This window comes from Cetorhinus maximus, chromosome 7 (assembly GCF_964194155.1).
Source record: "Cetorhinus maximus chromosome 7, sCetMax3.hap1.1, whole genome shotgun sequence".
Lineage (NCBI taxonomy): Eukaryota > Metazoa > Chordata > Chondrichthyes > Lamniformes > Cetorhinidae > Cetorhinus > Cetorhinus maximus.
Genome location: NC_135885.1, coordinates 143,935,338 through 143,955,076, shown reverse-complemented (window position 1 = coordinate 143,955,076; position 19,739 = coordinate 143,935,338). Strand labels below are relative to the sequence as shown.

General features: G+C 41.2%; 1 protein-coding gene across 2 annotated transcripts in view; it reads right to left on the bottom strand.

Moving 5' to 3' along the window:
- Window positions 1-181: 181 nt before the first annotated feature.
- The window catches only part of pcca (propionyl-CoA carboxylase subunit alpha), a 343,070-nt gene continuing 323,512 nt past the window's right edge, over window positions 182-19,739 (bottom strand). For both annotated transcript variants that reach the window (XM_078546056.1, XM_078546058.1), the window contains 2 exons: window positions 1,896-1,973; window positions 182-625 (listed from right to left, as the gene is read on the bottom strand). In XM_078546056.1, coding sequence (XP_078402182.1) covers window positions 557-625; window positions 1,896-1,973 — 147 coding nt within the window. In that variant the 3' untranslated portion in view covers window positions 182-556. The remainder of the gene's footprint in view (window positions 626-1,895; window positions 1,974-19,739) is intronic.

Genomic DNA, 19,739 nt, shown 5'->3' with positions numbered 1-19,739 from the left:
TTTCTCCTGCCCTTTACAAACGGTGCATCCCAGATCGTAATAACTCACCACTTACCTCAAACCTGTGCCCTCTTGGTTATGAGCCCACTGTCAGTGGAAACTTGCACGTCCTTGACCAACTACTGAAACAAAACATGACATCCAACACTCTCTTAGTTGGGCGCAAGAAAAAGCAAATAGCGATGTTTAGAAAGCATTTTTACTCATCTTGGAAAAGTATAAATCAATGAGTCTGAGGATGGGGCGGATGTAACCGTAAAACGTCCATTAACTTTTCTGTGAAGCCGGTGATAATGTTTCTCCTCAGTTAATATATTGATTAACAGCTCATTTTCACTTCAATGAGCCAGGGATTGCCTTCGAAATTGTGTAGTGTTACCAATAAAATAATTAGATGTGTTCCTATTCTGCAGCAAACAGTAAATATTACTGAAGCAATAATGTGAAAATCCATGGAGGAACGTCTACGGGAGTTGTAGGTTGAGGCGTTACAATCAAAAATTTGGGGACATCATGCAAAGTAAAGCTTCTAAAATGCTCCTCTGTAGAATACACGTCACTCAAATTCAATAAGAATCTCTCCTTCTCCGACTGTGTCTCCTGGCTTGAAGTGCACCTTCGTCACCTAGACAAAGTCAAGAGTAATAAACATGTTTACAGTCTTGCAGAGGTTCCGCGGTAACCAGCAATCGAAATAATGTGCATTTGCAAACAATAAGGAGCAATCATTTCTGCAACATTGGATCCGATTTACAATTGTTTTTCCAATACTCGATCCTATTCTGCTCGATTTTAATTTCGATAGATATTAATAGTTAATGTAATTTGCTTGGTCATACTAAAGCCAAATAAAGCTCTGGTTGCACTACGCCTGAAGCACTGGGAGCAGTTCTGGATGTCACACCTTAGGAAGGATATCATGGCTCTGGAGGGATTTACTAGAATAATACCTGCGCTCCAAGGGTTAAATTAGAGGGAGAGATTACACAATCTAGGGTTGTAATTCCCTGAAATTCCAAAGTTTTCAAGGTGTTGAGGGGAACAGATTGTTCTTTTTTCATTTATGGGATGTGGGCATCGCTGGCTAGCCCAGCATTTCTTGCCTGTCCCTAGAAGGTGGTGGTGAGCTGCCTTCTTGAACCGCTGCAGCCCATGTGGTGTAGGTACACCCACAGTGCTGTTAAGGAGGGAGTTCCAGGATTTTGGCCCAGTGACAGTGAAGGATGATTAAAGCTATTTCTGTTGTTTAGGAGTCTAGGTCTGGGGACAGAGTCTAAAAATTAGAGCTACACCTGGTGAAATTAGGAAACACTCCTTCACACAAAGGGTGGTAGAAGTTTGGAACTCTCTTCTGCAAATGGCAATTGATTCTAACTCAATTGTTAATGCTAAATCTAAGATGGATAGATTTTTGTTATCTTAAATTACTGAAAATTCAAAAGCAATGTAACTAGCTGTTAAATGGGAGGCAGAAATATATTCAAGATACATTTTGTTGAGGTACAGTGAAATCAAACTGTACCTTGCAGGTAAAGTGCGATCACAAAGGTTATGACACAATGCATAACTGGAGCAACTTTTAGAAACTGTTCATTTAAATGATCTGCTACTTACAATTGTTCAGCATGTTTTATTTAAAATTTAATAGATCGCAAACAGGAATTGTCAATTGTCCAACACTTGTAAGCAAAATTTTGTTCTACTGAAGACTGGACCACAATAAATCACTCAAAATAATTCACTTAATGATTGAGCTCCCGTTATAGGTTAACCTTTAATGAAAAGATAAATGCTCGTAGATAGCAGTAGCTAAAGTCACGGGACTTGACTTTACTTTCTCCAATTCTTCACCCTTTAACAAATAAATGTTTACAAATCAGTTCCCGTAAGCCTACCTTTCCAGATTTCAGTGCAGCCAAACTGTTTTGCATTTTCATTGCTTCGATTACACAGACCTCCTGACCTTCTGTAACCTGCGCAGTTTGTTTTAAAAAAAAATGTTTCATTAAAAACTGAGAATTAATACTAAAAACCTCGCATTTTATCAAAGGCCAGCATTCTCAATGTCCCAGAGAAAACCGATGCAGAAAATGAATTATACACCATGAGAAAAATCATTACAGAAAATGAGCTGAATGGCACTAGACCACCTGATACTCTGCATTTTAAAAAAAATAAATAAATTTGGAAGTTAAACCAAGCAGAAAAGCCCCAGGTTTGATGTTTTTGCTGCATTGTGTTAACTGGCAGCTGCTGCAGGGGTGGGGTGGAAATGTTGATTAGTGTTACCACTTCTCTGACCTCCTAATGAAAGTGTATACGCATCTTTGGTAGCAGATTCACAAGAGTGTTATCAGACAAAATTTGACACCGAGTCAAAGGAGATATTAGGACAGGGACCAAATAATTGGTTCAAGAGGTAGGTTTTAAGGAGCATCTTAACTCCTCACTATATCAATATGGTATGACATGCTAAAGCAACGTATAGGATTAATGCCGTAACAAATCATCTTCTGCGTTAAGTCCTTAAATCCAACTTTGGTCGCTATAGAGGCATTGAGTGCAAGAGCAAGAAGGTTATGCTGAACTTGTATGAGACACTAATTAGACCTCAGCTGGAGTATTGTGTACAGTTCTGGGTGCCATACTTTAGGAAGGATGTGAATGCTTTGTAGAGAGTGCAGAAGAGGTTTACATGAATGTTTCCAGGGATGAGAGACTTCAGTAATGAATATAAATTGGAGAGGTTGGGACTGTTCTCTTTGGAGAGGAGAAGGCTAAGAGGAGATTCAATAGAGGTGTTCAAAATCATGAGGGGGCTGGACAGAGTAGACAGGGAGAAACCGTTCCCGCTTGTAAAAGGATCGAGAATGAGAGGGCACAGATTTAAAGTGATTTGCGAAAGAAGCAACTATTACGTGAGGAAAAAACTTTTTCACACAGCGAGTGGTTTGAGTCTGGAATGCACTGCCTGGAAGTGTGGTGGAGGCAGGTTCAATCGAGGTATTCAAGAGGGCATTAGATGATTATTTGAATAGAAACAATGTGCAGGGGTATGGGGAGAAGCCAGGAGAAATGGCACTGAGTCATAATGCTTATTCGGAGAGCCAATGCAAACACAATGGGCCGAATGGCTTCCTACTGCATTGTAACAATTCTGTGATTCTGTAAAGGGCTAGTTTTGGGATCCAATATCCATCAAAACTGGTAAAAGGCTGATTGACTTTAATGTGGCAAAGATTTAAACCAAGTAAGAGGATACAGAACATCTTACTATCCCTAGGATCTGTGGAGGTTTAGTAACAGAACATGTTTTAAAACAGTATCATTTTCCAACATTAAAAAGGTTTTTGAAGTCTAACAAAAAATCTATTACCCCTGCATTACAGACCTTTAAAAATGTAATTTGCTTAATTTTTGTTAATATTTGTCATGCAAGTTAAAAATGCATGTTGTGCTTGCATGTATAAATGTAGGAATATATTAAATACATTTAACATATAGCATAGACTTGAGAAAAAGGTGGTTAATTGTATAAAATGTGATTACTAATTATAGCAATACCGAAACTAGGTACATCTGTTTAATTAAGTGAACAGTGAGTATGTTCTTTAACCTAGTTTAGTAACTAAGGGATCAAAATTGACTTCTTTATCAAATTAATTGCAAAAACATCAAAAGGAAAATGCCCTAACCATTAAGGTTTCACTATAGATTACATGGCAAACTAGACTGATGTTTATGAAGGCAAGTAAACTAGTCAATGCAATAACTATTTTCCCCACAGCTAAACATCAGACAATGAATGAATGTTTGATCCAATCCACAAGTATCCACACCATCATTAATGTGTACTTGTTCAGAGTTAATGCTTAATTTGTTTGCACAATTCACAACCTGACATCTGCTCTTAAAATAATCACATGACTTGCAGGGACTATTTGGGAGCAATTTTAACCTACCCCTCCAAAAAGGAATCCCACAGGATCGGGTGAAACACTAATTTTACACCTTGTGCAATATTACTCTCCCGACTTGAATAGAGAGTAAAATTAGGCAGGGTATTAAAACCCCAATGCATTAATTTCCTGATGGGTGTATCAAGTTAAAATAGCTACCTTAACAAAAGTCATTCTCTCAGACAGTCTTCATCACACACACCTTAGCCAAACAAAGGTCAACAGGCCGTTGTAGATTCAAATTCCAGTGGAAGGGAGAAATCATTGCCCATGAGAAAGAAAAAGGGAGCAAAGTGGAGAGAATAAATCTGAAAATTGTTAAGCGAGGTAATAGGTTGCATGTCCATAAATAAAGGTCTTGGAATTTAGCAGAATCCACCATATCATCATTGGCGATTAAAAGGAAAACTTAAATTTTTAGGACCTCAGCCTTCCAGCCTGAGGTTTTTTTTTTATAAGAATATAAGTAAAAGAACACAACGTTTCACAGTATTTTAGTTCCCTGACTAAGAGAGGCAAAGGTGGAATATGAGAAGAGACTGGCAGCTAACAAAAGAGAATCCAAAAGTCTTCTATTGGCATTTAAAATTTAAAAGGATAGTAAGAAAATGATTGGGTCAATCAGAAACCAGAAAGGGGACACATGCATGGAGGCAGGGGCTATGGCTGAGGTACTAAGTGAGTACTTTGAGGTACTAAATGAGGTATTAAATGGTGTACTAAGTGAGTACTTTGAGGTACTAAATGAGTACTTTGCACCTGTCTTTAACAAAGAAGATCATGCACAAGTCCTGGTTAAAGAGGTGCAGAGATACTGGAGGGGCTTACAAATGATAAAGAGGAGGTATTAGAAAGGCTGGCGGTACTTAAAGTTGACAAGGCACCAGGACTGGATGAGATGCATCCAAGGATACTGAGGGAAGTAAGGGTGGAAATGGTGGAGGCACTGACCATAATCTTCCAATCCTCCTTATATACAGGAGAGGTGCCAGCAGACTGGAGAATTGCAAATGTTACGTCCTTGTTTAAAAGAAGGGTGCAAGAATAAGCCCAGCAATTACTGACCCGTCCATTTAGCCTAGGTGGTGGGAAAGCTTTTAAAAACGATAATCAGGTACAAAATTAACTGTCATTTGGACAAGTGTGGATTAATTAAGGAAGGGCAGCATGGGATTTGTTAAAGGAAAATCGCATTTAATTAACTTGATTGAATTTTTGATGAGGTTACAGAGAGGGTTGATGAAGGTTGATATAGTGTACATGGACTTTCAAAAGCTATTTGATAAAGTGCCACATAATAAGCTTATCAGCAAAGCTCTGAAGCCCATGGAATGAAAGGGACAGTAGCAACTATGATACAAAGTTGGTTGAATGACAGGAAACAGAGGTCTTAAGATCATAAGAAATAGTAGCAGGAGTAGCTGTGGTGAACAGTTGTTTTTCAGGCTGGAGGAAGGCATACAGTGAGGTTCCCAGGAATCAGTTCTAGCACCACTGCTTTTCAATATATATATATATTAATGGCTTGAACTTGGGTGTACAGGGCACAATTTCAAAATTTGCAGATGCCACAAAACTCGGAAGTATTGTGAACTGTGATAGGTGTTAGGCTTCACAGGGCACAGACAGGTTGGTGGAACGGGCAGACATCTGGCAGAAGAAATTTAATGCAGAGAAGCTTGAAGTGATATGTTTTGGTACGAAGAATGAGGAAAGGTAATATAAAATGAAGATTACAATTTTAAAGGGGAACAGGGAGACCTGGGGGTATATGTGCAAATCATTGAAGGTGGCTGATTGAGATTGCGGTTTTAAAAAAATGTATACGGGATCCTGGGCTTTATAAGTCGAGGTATCGAGTATAAAAGCAAGGCAGGCATGATGATCCTTTATTAAGCACTGATTTGGCCTCAGTTGAGTATTGTGATCATATCCTTCCTGAAGCATAGTGTTCAGAATTGAAGTCATTAGAGAGGGTGCAGAAAAGGTTTACGAGAATGTCCCAGGGATGAATGACTTCAGTTATATGGATAGATTGGAGGAGTTGGTGTTGTTCTCCTCAGAGAAGAGAAGGTTGAGGGGAGATTTGATAGAGGTGTTCAAAAAAACCTGAGGGTAGATAAAGAATAAATGGTGAGGATCTGCTCCCATTGGCAGAAGGGTCGAGAACCAGAGGAAACAGATTTCAGGTGACTGACAAAAGAAGCAACAGTGACATGAGGAAAATATTTAGTGGTTAGGATCTGGTATGCACTGCTTGAGGCTGTGGTGGAGGCAGATTCAATAGAAGAGGAAAACAAAGTTGTTGAGCTACAAAAAGAGGGTGGGGGAGTGGGACTAGCTGAGCTGCAGAGAGTCAGCATGGACACGACAGACTGAATGGCCTCGTTCTCTGTTGTAACCATTCTATGATTGTATGAGTGTTTACTTTAGTAAATTGACCTCCAGGTGTTTTGGAATGTGATCTGTGACCAGTGAAACATGGAGAGCTGCACATTTAGTAGTTCACAGTGCACCAGCGTGCAATGTGATTGGCCTGCCTAAATCCTCAAGCGATTAAAAGCTCACCTGCTACTCAACAATTGGCAAAACACAGCCCTCTGCCTGGTTCTTAAAAGAAAGCCTTGCTTTCCTCCCTCTCCTTTCAGCCTGTTCTCTCACTGGGAGGGCAAGATGGTTTGGATTTTTCGCATCTGCTGTCAAGTGTCATTCGCTGACTTTCAGGAAGGAAAGACAATTCAAGCAGAACTAGCAGGAAATGGTCTTTTTTTTTAATCCACCACTTCTGTTGAAGTAGATACTCCATCTGGTGGCCTGGAATAAATCTGGCAAAAGTCACCTGCGGGACTTGGATCGATGTGACTGGCTGCCCAAGGGTTCTTCAACCTACCCCACCTTCTGCCAATGTGCAGTCAGTTTTCAGTTTATACCACTCTTTCTAACTGGAAATTGACCATAAAAAAGGGGTTAAATCAATCATAGAAGTTACAGCACTGAAACAGACCATTCAGCCCAACTGATCTGTCATTATTTATGCTCCACCTGAGCCTCTTCCCACCTGACAGAAATGCTGCGGTGTTAAAATTCTCATCCTTGTTTTCCAATCCCCCCATGGCCTTGTTCTCTCCTTATCTCTATAATCTCCTCCAGCCCCACCCTCCGAGGTATCTGCACTCCTCTAGTTCTGGTCCCTGAGAATCTCTGATTTTAATCTCTCCACCATTTAGCAGCCACACCTTCAGATGCCTGGGCCCTAAACTTTGGAATTCCCTCTCTACATCTTTCCGCCTCGCTACCTCTCTTTCCTCCTTTAAGACACTCTTTAAAACCCACCTCTGTCACCTGCCCTAGTATTTCCTTATGTGCATATTTTGCTTCATAATACCCTTATGAAGTGCTGTGGGGAGTTTTATAAGACGTTAAAAATGCTACATGAAAACAAATCGCTGTTGCACATTCAACCATATCCACTTAAACTTCGCACTCGTGTGTTTATTGAGTGTTCCCTGAAATGTATCTTCACTATTCATTCAACCGCTCCCTGTGGTAGTGAGTTCCACATTCTCACCACTCTCTGGGTAAAGATGTACATATTGTAGGGTGTTGGACACTGTTTGGTAGGCCCTTATAAAGCCTTCGTAGTCATAAGTAGGTTAACTACTTGCCTTTGTTCTGTAACCCCTAATCCCCTTAGTCAACAAAAACCTATCAATCTTGATTTTGAAATTTTCAATTGACCCACAGCCTCAACAGCTTTTTTGGGGGAGAGAGTTCCAGATTTCCACTCCCCTTTGTGTGAACAAGTGCTTCCTGACATCACCCCTGAACAGCCTGGCTCGAATTTTAAGGTTCTGCCCCCTTGTTCTGGACCCCCCCCCACCACCAACCCCCCTCCAGAGGAAATAATTTCTCCGCCCAATCAAATCCTTTAACGGGAAAAGAACAGACACCATAGTAAATATTGTTAGAACATTAACAGTGCTTCATATTTAGGCCACATTCACAAACAATTTCATAATTCCCTTGAAGACTTAATGATTATGACAAGAGCTCTTCAATGTTACGCATTCAAAATGGTCACAAGTCCTAGAAGTCTTTCTGATAAACCCAATCACTGATGATGGACTCTCCTTTCTGCCTCTAATTGATGCAAAGTTTTGTTGATTGGAAACACATATCTTTCATTCAGCTCACAGCGTCCCCTCCTTTCTGACACCAGGTCAAGGTTCACATTCGCATCAGATTATCAAACTGGCAACTCATTAGGCTGCGGTCTGCCCTGGACCAGAATGAATTTGCTGCAAAGAAAAAAAACACAAGCCCAGGCCATTTATTCCACAGAACTTGGCGTTTTAGGAGCTTTTGAATGTCGCATAGCATTGCCACGTTCTTCAGACATCTCCGACTGATGATTAATTGTGAGTGATGGGAAATAAGGCCAGCTGCTTACTATGGCCTGAAACATTACTATAATGGATATAAGCTGCCAATTTTCCAGGTTTACTGGCACATCTTCCCTGCGCAATTAAGGAAAGTTATAAATGATATGGAAATCTATCAAGCCCCATTTATTTTCACAGAGTGGTTCCTCCCTAGAGACTTCCATCTTAAAACTTTGGGGGCCGCGCAATATATAAGTAACCTGATTTTAACTCTTTAGCTCGTGTAAGTTCATTAAGACGTGTGCCTGGTCTAAGAACATTGTGACTGTGGGATGGCCCAAGAAGATTCTGAAGTCCATCCTTTAAGACATCTGCTACATTTTCCGGGGGGTTGCTGCCAAATGCCCTTTAATTATTCCCATGAATGCACCCTCATACAGAACAAGGTGCCAAAGTCACACTTGGGCAAACGCTGTTAGCAGAAAGCACTGGATGGAAAACTAGCAAAAACTGAACAGCCCACTTAAAGACTTTGCATTTTACCACACAGAGTTACAGCTTTACAATGCATAACGCAAACAGGCATCCAACAGAAATGTGGGAGGATAAAGGGCGCTAAGAACTTCAGACAATCTCTCGAAACAACAATAATGAAAGACAAATGTGGATCCAGGCTATCTTTGGCCACATTGACAATATTACTGTGCGCAGATGCCAGGAAACGTTCTGAACTAAAGAGAAAAGCATGACTGTCCATGACAAGGAATGCCACGATTTTGGTCCTGATCCTTCCGAGATGTGAAATGAGCATAATACATTTGCTGGATGTGGCGTACAGTAACAGCTGTGGTTTTCCCACATGAGGGACAGTGCACTATCATGGGCTGTGATCGTTTTTGAACAGATGGAAAAATACATTAGAGTTCCCCCCACACCCCCACAACAAGCATTCACTGTGTATCTTCTCAAGAAAACAAATTAAAATGCGATTCAATTTTCGTAAAGGGCGGTTATGAAATTGATTTTTTTTAAAAAATTGTCTCCTTCCAACAGTTGTTTTCTTTTAACTAAGTTAAAAATGAAAATGAAAAGCAAGAGGATCAGATTCAATTTGTTTAATGTTTTTTTTGCGCGCAGATCCTACAGAAATGTGAGGGCTGCAATGGAACTGGTGCCAGTGACATATGGCTTTCCGTGGTGCTAAACATTCATACCAGAGACAGGTTCATCAGTCATTTATGTATCTGGATTAAAAAATTATCGCCTGATGGATGATATTTAGAGTTTACCTGCTGCTCGAACATTACCAAAGAAACACAGGTTTTTAAACCCACATGACATTAGAAACTGCAGACCATGAAATACTTTTGCTTGCAATGCTCATATCATGCATGCCAGGTAATATACAGTAATAAATAAGCTTATGAAACTCTCAGCTAAAATCCACAGCCGGGGTCATATCTGCATAGGCCAATTAATGCAGAGCATCTGTTGTATAGAGCAGTACAACAATACAGAACAACTTTGGTAGTTTAAACAAAAAAACACCATGTGTTTCTTCCGAAAAGAAAATTATATTAATGAAGTAGAAAGCTGTGTAACTTCCTGCAGATTTTCCTAAAAAGCACAAAGTCCCTCAGAGAAGGTTTAGTAATGTCACATCTCCCTTTGTTCTGTCGTGCCCTGTATTTGTCTGCCAAATGTGACAGAAGGCACAAAGAGGGTCATAGGGGTCCAATTGTCATATCACCTTCTGTTCGGGCAAAGCACAACACAAACAAGGGGATCAGCACAAAAATTATTTTACTGAATCAGATCCCTTTAACCATTCCCAAAGATTTCTTAAGTCAGAGATGTGAAGTGAGGTTGAAAATGCCGGTGGTATTTCCCCGGGGGGGAATGTATACTTAAAACCAGAATGGGACTTTTTGTCTATTTTAATTTTTGCATTTTAACTTTTATTCAGACTTCTTGAAAACATTGATCAAGAAAAGAAAGTTAAAAGTGCAATATTGATTGTGCCTCGTATGTCAGAAGCTTATTGAGCCTTGCTTATTCTGTAACTAAGCTTAATTTGTTTACACAAGTTTTCTTTGCTTTTATGTTTTAAATTTTGCCAAACTTTTCCCTCTGCTTTCAAGCAGTTTTCATTTTGATTATAGGAAAGCAAAATGCTGCAGCTGCTGAAAATCTGAAATAAAATCTGGAAAATGCCAGAGATTCTCAGCAGGTCTGGCAGCATCGGTGTAGAGAGAAACAGGGTTAACGTTTTGGGTCAAGGACCTTGTCATCAGAACTGGGGAAAGTTAGGGGTATAACAGGGTTGAAGCAGCTGAGATGGAGGAGCGTGGGGAAAAAAACAAAAGGGAAGATCTATGTTAGGGTGGGAGACAGGAGACATTAAATGACGAAAGAATTGGTGTGGCAGAGCCAAACGAAGTGGTAATGGGACAAGTAAAGAAACAAAAGATCCGGCCAGGGCAGGTGCGAATGGCAGAGTAATGAATTGCTGCCATCTGAAAGCAAAAACAAGAGAAAAACAAGATAAAGGCCGAAATATGCAAAGAAAAGAAACAAAATGGAGGCAGAGATTACAGTCAGAAATTGTTGAACTCAGTGCTGAGACCAGAAGTCTGCAAAGTGCCTAAACAAAAGATGAGGCATTGCTCCTTGAGTTTGCACTGAGCTTCCCTGGAACATTGTCATAAGCCGAGGACAAAGAGGTCAGCGTGAAAGCATGGTGGGGAGCTAAAACGACAGGCTACTGGAAGCTTGGAGTCTTGCCTGCGAACTGAACAGAGGTGTTCTGCAAAGTGGTCATCCAATCCACTTTTGGTCTCCCCAGTGTAGAGGAGGCTGAATTGTGAACAGCGAACACAGTATGCTAAATTGAAAAGAGTACTTCCCTTCTCACTGTCCACAGCCCCAAACACTCCTTTCAGGTGAAACAGTGAGTTACGTGTACTTCTTTGGATCAAAGAGGTGGGTTTAAGGACTGTCTTCAAGGAGGAGAGAGATGCAGAGAGTTTCAGGGAGAGAATTCCAGAGCTTGGGCCCTAGGCAGCTGAAGGCATGTTCATCAATCGTGGGATGATGAAAACTGGAGGAACGGTGAGAATTGGCAATACATAAGAAGCTAGAACTGGAGAAGCACAGAGATCTCAAAGGCTTTAGGAGATTACAGAGATAGGGAGAGGCAAAGCCACAGAGGGATTGAAAATAAGGATGAAAATTTTAAAACGGAGGTGTTGTAAAACAATCCTAAACAGAAACAATTTATCTTTAAAACGTGCAAATTATAAATTCCTGTGACTCTAATTGGATAAAGCATATAATTTCCTGTTCAACACTAGGTTTATAACTGGTGGTACCAAGACACTGATCAAACCTGGAACTGTTCCCAATGGAGGCCGGGGAATTTTACTACAAAAACAGGCTTGTGGATTCACGCTTTTATTGTTTTATACAAATGTGGCATTTGATAGATTAGAATGATTGCCTGGAGGATCAGTTGGAGCGCACTTCATCCAAGAAGGTCACATGGGGTAAAACCACACAGCGCAGCAGTGGGTGCAAAACAGATCGACTCGCAGGTGCACCCATTACAGCCCCTCTCTGATATTCAGCCCCATTCAGGTTGCCAATTCTGGTTGGACATATTCCTGGAAGTCTTGCTGCATGACATCCTGCTGCCCCCCCTCCCCCCGCCCAGGCCCCCACCACTGGTTGCCTGATGCATCCATTCTCATAGCACCCTACCTTCCCACAGCCAATCGGACAGTGAACAGTTTCTTCATTATTGCTGAAAAATGAGACATGCTGTCAAAGCTTTTCATCTTGCACTCATCAGGACAGATGCAAGAATACCAAATTTCAAAGGGAGCAACAATTTATACCGCATGAGAGATGGGTGCTAACCGGTTAGCAAGTCAACTCTGATTGGATCGAGGCATTGCCAAGGAGAATGCATCAAGCAACTGTCTGGATTCTTCATTACACCACGGAGTAATTCAATCAGTCAAACAGCCTCTTTTTGCCATGTCAAATAATTTTGTTCATAACTAATAAGCAAATGTGTTCAAAGAAAGATTAAAAAAAACACTTTTTAAATTGTTTCTACATATTTTTCTCCTCAATTTACTCCAGTGTCATAGGAGCACAGAAATAGGAGTAGGCCATTCGGCCCGTCGAACCTGCTCCACCATTCAATTAGATCATCTGCTAAGTGGCAATATCTCCATATTCCTTGATGTCATTAGCAATCTTGGGGAACTGGTAGCTCTAGATCCAACTGACAGTGCTAGACAATATCAAGCGTGCCACATAATGGGCAGCAAGTGCAATTCTATCACCAGTCCAATTTCACTGCCCCATGCATCGTAAACGCCAGTGTGACCTGGGATGTGATTCCATCATCTCGCAATCTGGTTTATTCCACATTCCACACAACCAGCATCAAGCAGACTTGATTCAGAATGGAAATGGGTACTAGGGGATGCAGAGGGAAGCTGCATCGCCAGACAAGCCAGCTCCTTTTGCAGCTGGACCATGACACTCAGCTTGAACATCATGCGCCGTTTTCTCATTGCTCAGAATAACCAACACCAAGAATCTCTGTATGGATTTCACAGTTGCGCTGAAAAGAAGGTCATGTCCTAAACTGGTCTCTTTGAGGTCGGTGACCAGCAACCATAACCAGACAATGTTCTGGACCTTCCTCAATGTGAACTCTTGACCTATTTCAGGGGATTTCAGGAATGATCCAACTGCAAGGTGGCTGGATTGATACACTGCTTCATGCAGCGCATTTAATGAATTGGAGAAGGTTTAAATTTCCAACACCTCAACTATATTCGAACGAGCACAGACAGATTTCACTCCTTCACGGACAAAACCCCTCCTAGGCCTCAATCATTCCCATCTCTGTAACCTCCTGCAGCCCTCCAACCCTCCAAGATCTCTGTACTCTTCTAACTCAGACATCTTGAACATCCCCAATTTTTAATTGCTCCACCATTGGCAGCTGCCTGGGCCCAAAGCTCTGGAATTCCCTCCCTAATCCTCTCTCTCCTCCTATAAGGTGCTCCTTAAAACCTAGTTTTTGACCAAGCTTTTGGCCATCTGCCCTAATATCTTCTTATGTGGCTTCTTGTTTGCCAATAGCTCCTGTGAAATGTCCTGGGCCATTCTGCTATGTTAAATGCGCTATATAAATGCAAGCTTTGGTTGTAGGTAGGACTGAATTAAAATGGATGCATCCAATTACTAAATATGTTCAACTGGATTTCCTCAGAATTGTCCCATTTTCTTCACATGGTTATAGTGCAGGACTATGAATGAGTTCTTAACTATTTTCCAAACGGATAAAAGTTTATTCTAAAGATTAGGAAGAATGGAAGGTTTACCGGCTGAAAAACAATAGGCATATGTTGTATGTTCAGTAAGTTTCACAAAGAGGTTCTGATTCTTGTATCGTTGAACATTAACTGTTTATTGATAACACAAAACTATGTACATATATACGTGGTATAGCCCAAGCTATGAGCTAACTCTATGCTTACTACAACACAGGTCTCTGTCCAGTCCACAACTGACTCTAGTCTCAGGTCATGCATCTCTTTTCATCACACTGTGGGCGGTACTGTTCCCTAGTCCCACATTAACCCTTGCTATGCCAGGTACCCTTATACCTCAGCATGAACTCTTAATGTGGCCTCAGCATGAATTCTCAATGTGGCCAGGAAATAACATCCAGCCACTTAACAGAGATCAAAAAAAAATGTGCCTTTATGGAGCACCTTTCATAACCACAGGACATCCCAATACACTTTACAGCCAATTAAGTACTTTTTGAAGTGTAGTCACTATGGTAATGTAAGAAACGTGGCAGCCAATTTGTGCACGGTAATATGACAATAGAAAATCTGTTTTCTTGTGATATTAGTTGGACACCAGGAAGAACTCCCCTAGTCTTCTTTGAAATAGTGCCGAGGGATCTTTTACGTCCGCTCGAGAGGGTAGACACGTCCTCACTTTAACATCTCACCTGGAAGACAGCAACTCCAGCAGTGCAGCACTTCCTCAGTACTGCACCGGGAGTGTCAGCCTGGATTTTTGTGCTCAAGCCTCTGGAGTGGGACTTAAACCCACAATCTTCTGACACAGAGACAAGAGTGCCACCCAATGAGTGACAGCTGACTTCATTACTGCACATTAGGTTCCAGCACATTGGCTTTTGTTGAAAAATAACGGTGAGTTTAGCGTGTAAAAAACCCAGCAACCTGTGACTATGGAGAGATTCCCCGTGAGTTGTGAATCGCTACAAGGCGATTTGTCTTGCTCCATGGTTAGCTTCGCAAAAATGTAAGCGCATCCTCAGCCTCCCCATGAATTTCAAGTGGTTGCATGATTTGTGCTGTGAAGATGGATTAAACTTGTGACAGAAAGATGGTCCTCGTCCTTCTCTGAGGTCCCGGATGCTCCGTTATCTCTTGCTCTTCTAGCAATTTGAAGGCATAAAATGAATTGGGGGCTGAAGGGTGTGGAATAAAAATCACACTCGCACTGCTCACCATGAAACCCCCAACTTCATTAAATTCTGGGCGCTTCCACTTGACTAAGGGACACTGTTTTAAAATTAGGGGTTGCCCTTTTAGGACAGAGATGAGGAGAAATTTTTTCTCTCAGAGGGTTGTGCGACTTTGGAATTCTCTGCCTCAGAAGGTGGTGGAGGCGGGTTCATTGAATATTTTTAAGGCAGAGGTAGATTGATTCCCTTGCCTAACAAGAATCTAAGGTTATCGGGGTTGGATGGGAATGTGGAAATCGAAACGCAAAAAGATCAGCAATGATCTTATTGAATGGCGGAACAGGCTCGAGGGGCCAAATGTCTACTCCTGTTCCTATTTCTTATGTTCTAAGTGCAAGTGTTATAATCCCCATAGACACCAGTAACATTTAAAAAGAAATTCAAACTTCCAATGAATGACTGAAAGAATTATACAAGATCTCAAGCTTTAAGACCTTTACTGTAAAACAAACTAAAAGAAATGTTGACTAAACATTATTTCAGTAGGCAACTCATACTCTAAACTATAAGGATTCCTCATTTAACATTAAAACAACTGAAAATCTTCCTCTATGGTTTTACTTTACCCTGTCCTTTAAGAAGACACTTCATTTCCCAGGAGCCAGTCCAAAGTGATTCTTAGCTCCTCTTTCCTCTACAAGCCAGATAACCTCTCCTCCCCAACTGACTTTCACGTTGTGGGTTAACCTGGAGATCCCTCCCTCTAACCAAAGCTAGACAAATCTTCTAGCTTCATTAAAACCCTCACAACCTTGATCTCTTCAATTTGAGTTTGAGCTTCTACCCGCATACTGCGTGATAAACAACCAAGACTTGCTGCCTCTCTCTCTCTGCTCTCTTTATCTGATTCTTGCAGGTTGACCCTGTCTGAGAGGTTCAGGTATATTTTTTAGAAAAACCTGTAACCCAGTCCCAGTATAGATTTCTATGGACTCTTCCTCTATCAAAGCTCATCTCCGTGTCAACATGAATCACATAGGCCATGTACCCAGGAAAAAATGCTAATTAGATATCTTCTAGACGCCCCAACTCCATTCTATCTTGGAATTAAATAGACAATTTAAAGTATAATCGTTTACAAAACCCGACATTCCTAACACCTCCCTGGGACTTGGAGACTAACAGTTTATCCATTGTCTGCACAGCTGCTCTGGTCATTGATGACAGGTGTGAATATCTTGCATCTTTTTCCCAATAAAACAACCTGGGTCCCCTTTTTAACCTTTAACAACCAAGACACACAGGCTTGTTGTCGGGCAGACTTCAGAACAGGTCATATGGCCCCCTTCATTTTACCTCAAATTAAAGACAGTCGCAAAACATAACAATCTTATAAAACCTCATATTTGTGACACAAGGGTTCTCTCCAATGCCTTTTAATTCTACTTGCAAGCCAGTCAGCAAGAGCCTCTACCGGCCTTAACCAAGTCTTAGACTTAAAAAAAAGATCGACAGATGATAAAAAACAAAGCCATTGTAAAATATTGGAACCATAAAGACAGGTCCATCATTGCTGATTTGTCACAAAAGCACTAATTCATAGAATTGCTTCAAGCGAGAGCGGGACCTGTTTATGAATGGAGCAGAGATCACCTTGTATGATGTTTAACATCAATCAAGGTTACTGCGGTCTCCTAGACTAGTTTATAATTGTCTAACGTGTCGAACATTACAACAGTGACAAGGCCTGCTGAAGTATTTCATTGGCTGTAAAGCACTTTGGGGCATACTGAGGTATTGAAAGGTGTTGTAGAAATGCAAATACTTTCAAGGGATTCAGAGAGGAACGTTTCAGCGTTATATATATTGTGGCATTCAAGGTATCACAACGATGGGATCGGCCGAGTGGACCAGAGGCTCTTACAGTGTTCATCCATTTTCCATTTACCAGAATAGCCATTTTAATTCTTTTTTCTATTTAGAACTAGGCTACATATTTACATCTTTAAAAGTATTCATTCTCAGGGTATGGCCGTCACTGGCTAGGCCAGCATTTATTGCCTATCCTTAGTTGTCCTTGAGAAGGTGGGGGTGAGCCACCGTCTTGAACCGCTGCAGTCCATGTGGTGTAGGTGCACCCACAGTGCTGTTAGGGAGGGAGTTCCAGGATTTTAACCCAGCGACAGTGGAGGAACCGGCGATAGATTTCCAAGTCAGGATGGTGAGTGACTTGGATGGGAACTTGCAGGTGGCGGTGTTCCCATGCGTCTGCTGCCCTTGCCCTTCTAGGTGGTAGAGGTCGCAGGTTTGGTAGGTGCTGTCTAAGCAGCCATGGTAACTTGCTGCCATCTCACAATCAGTGTAGATGGTATACATTGTTGCCACTTTACGCCGGTGGTGGGGGAGTAGATAAGAAAGCAGGAAGCGAGATAGGATGTACAGAAGTTTACTTTTCTCACGAGTGTAATCAACCTGCATTCAGGGGTGGTAGTTAGTGCTGAGAGCTGGCAACCCTCAAATAGGTGTTTGATATATGTTTGAAAAACCAGGAGGAAGATACAGTTTTGAGCCAAGTTAGGGACTCTGTGGCATGTCTAATTTCCTCTGAGAGGAATATTTGCCAAACCTTTCCTGAATTAGCAACCAGTTTGTTTCTCTTGTGCTTTTTCTAGAAGGTGGGAGGAGGAGTATAGGGGTGGAAAGGTAGGGATATCCCGCCTACATATCAATGCTGTAGTATTGTCTTTCTCAGATTGTTGCTGAGCCTTCCAACATCCATTAGAAGGGAAAAAAATAATTTCTCAGTCTTTAAATGAATATGAGAATGCAGGAACAAGGAGAGCACATTCTGCAGAATAAAGATAGGACTGGACCTTGCTGAAACAATAACAGTCTGTTAATGATGCACACCATTATTAACAGCAACTCATCCAGTAAGTCCAGCAGACGAAGACAGACACCGCGAGTTGTGAATCTCCAGATCCTGCTGCTCGATTTATGATGCTGTTTGTGTGAAACAAACAACAGAGCATCTCACCCTTAAACTCCCCACTATTTTTAAGAATTTGCACATTAATTGCCTTTTAAACACACCACAGAAAGTTAGGACTCATAATTAAGCATAAACACCTTTTCAATGTGACATTTGTTGATGCAACAATCAACCTCTCTGGCCCAGAACTGAAACAATTTAAAATGTTGCATCTTAAACTTCGAGGTAGTAATTGTAGTTTGAGATTTTAGAAGATCTAAATCTTTTAATTTATACACTTTATTCTTACTTTTCCTTCTGTCTCTCTCTTAATCCAATCTTTCTTTCTCTCTCTTTATTTCCCTTTCTGTCCCTGATTTGACTCTAATTCACCCAATTTCCTCCTTCATCATTCCTCGGTTTATTTCTCAATCCCTAAATCTCATTGGTTAAGGAGACTGACTGGTAAACCCATCATTAACTGAGGTACCAGATGCTCGGTCACCCTCACTGTGTGGTATGGTTGGTATTTCTTGAAAAAGCAGTAGCTCACCCTCACTGTGTCATTATCAGCTCACACTCCCAGCACAAGATACAGGGTAAAACATTTGAGCTGAAGGGTGAGAGAAAAGTTTAACTAATGTGAGATGCTCCAGTCCAACAAGATCTGGGCCTTCTTCAGAAGGCATCAACTTGTGGGTTTGAATGTCCTTTTCTTACTACACGCTTTCTTAGCAGTTAGTTCAAACTATTTTATAAATGGAAGTGTTGAGTGGTATAAAACCATCACATTTCATGTTAGTTGAGGCAGCTAGTTCACCCATACTTCTTCACATGAATTAGGCTTACACAAGAACACCAGAGATAGGAGCAGGAGTAGGCCATACTGCTCAAGTCAAGTGTGCTCCATATGGTAGCTGATCTTGGGCTTCAACTCCACTTTCCCACCTGTTCCCCATATCTCTTGATTCCCTGAGAGATCAAAAATCTGTCTATCCCGGCCTTAAATGTATTCAACGATGGAGCATCCACAACCCTCTGGGGTAGAGAATTTCAAAGATTCACAACCCTTTGAGTGAAGTCATTTCTCCTCATCTCAATCCAAAATGATCGTCCCGTTACCCTGAGACCGTGCCCTCATGTTCTAGATTCCCCAGACAGGGGAAACAACCTCTCAGTGTCTACCCTGTCAAGCCCCTTCAGGGCTTATAAACTCGAGATAATATAGACCCAATTTACTCAACCTCATCATTGGAGAACCCTCCTCATCCCAGGGACTAAATTAGTGAACCTTTCACTATTCTGCCACCAAAACAAGTATATCCCTCCTTAAATACAGAGACCAAAACTGCATCATTTTCACTACACCTAATGGTATTTAAACAGGCAAATGGTCAGCAACCTGAAACTGTGTCTTTCTCAGACTTCCAGCATCTGTGATATTTGGCGTTTGCAGCTAGTGATGTAGATTGGTTTCACTTGTGCTGAGGAGCATGGGTAAGCTCTGCCTCCATTAGAATGAAACTGCCAATCCACTGGAAGAGACACTGCTTATATTCCAGATTTAGAAGACACAGGTAAAGAGCTGTAACAATAGCGTTCTGGTCCAATTTAACCACTGCCTGCACCACAATGCAGGACAAGTGCACATTTTGTAAGCATTTGAACAGAAAATGGTACAGTTGAATGTGGTTTTATTACAATGCGTGTTGTGTAAAAGGTACACAACCTTTTAGTTCAAAGGATGCGTTTTTTGCAATACATTCATAGCTTATCAGTATAATGAAAATTTAAACAAAAAACTATGTAGCCACAGGCTAGACCAGGAAAGCAGTAATCAAATTCTGGCAGCACTTGGAAACTATAAGGCTGTTTTCTAAATAAAGTGGTCACGATTA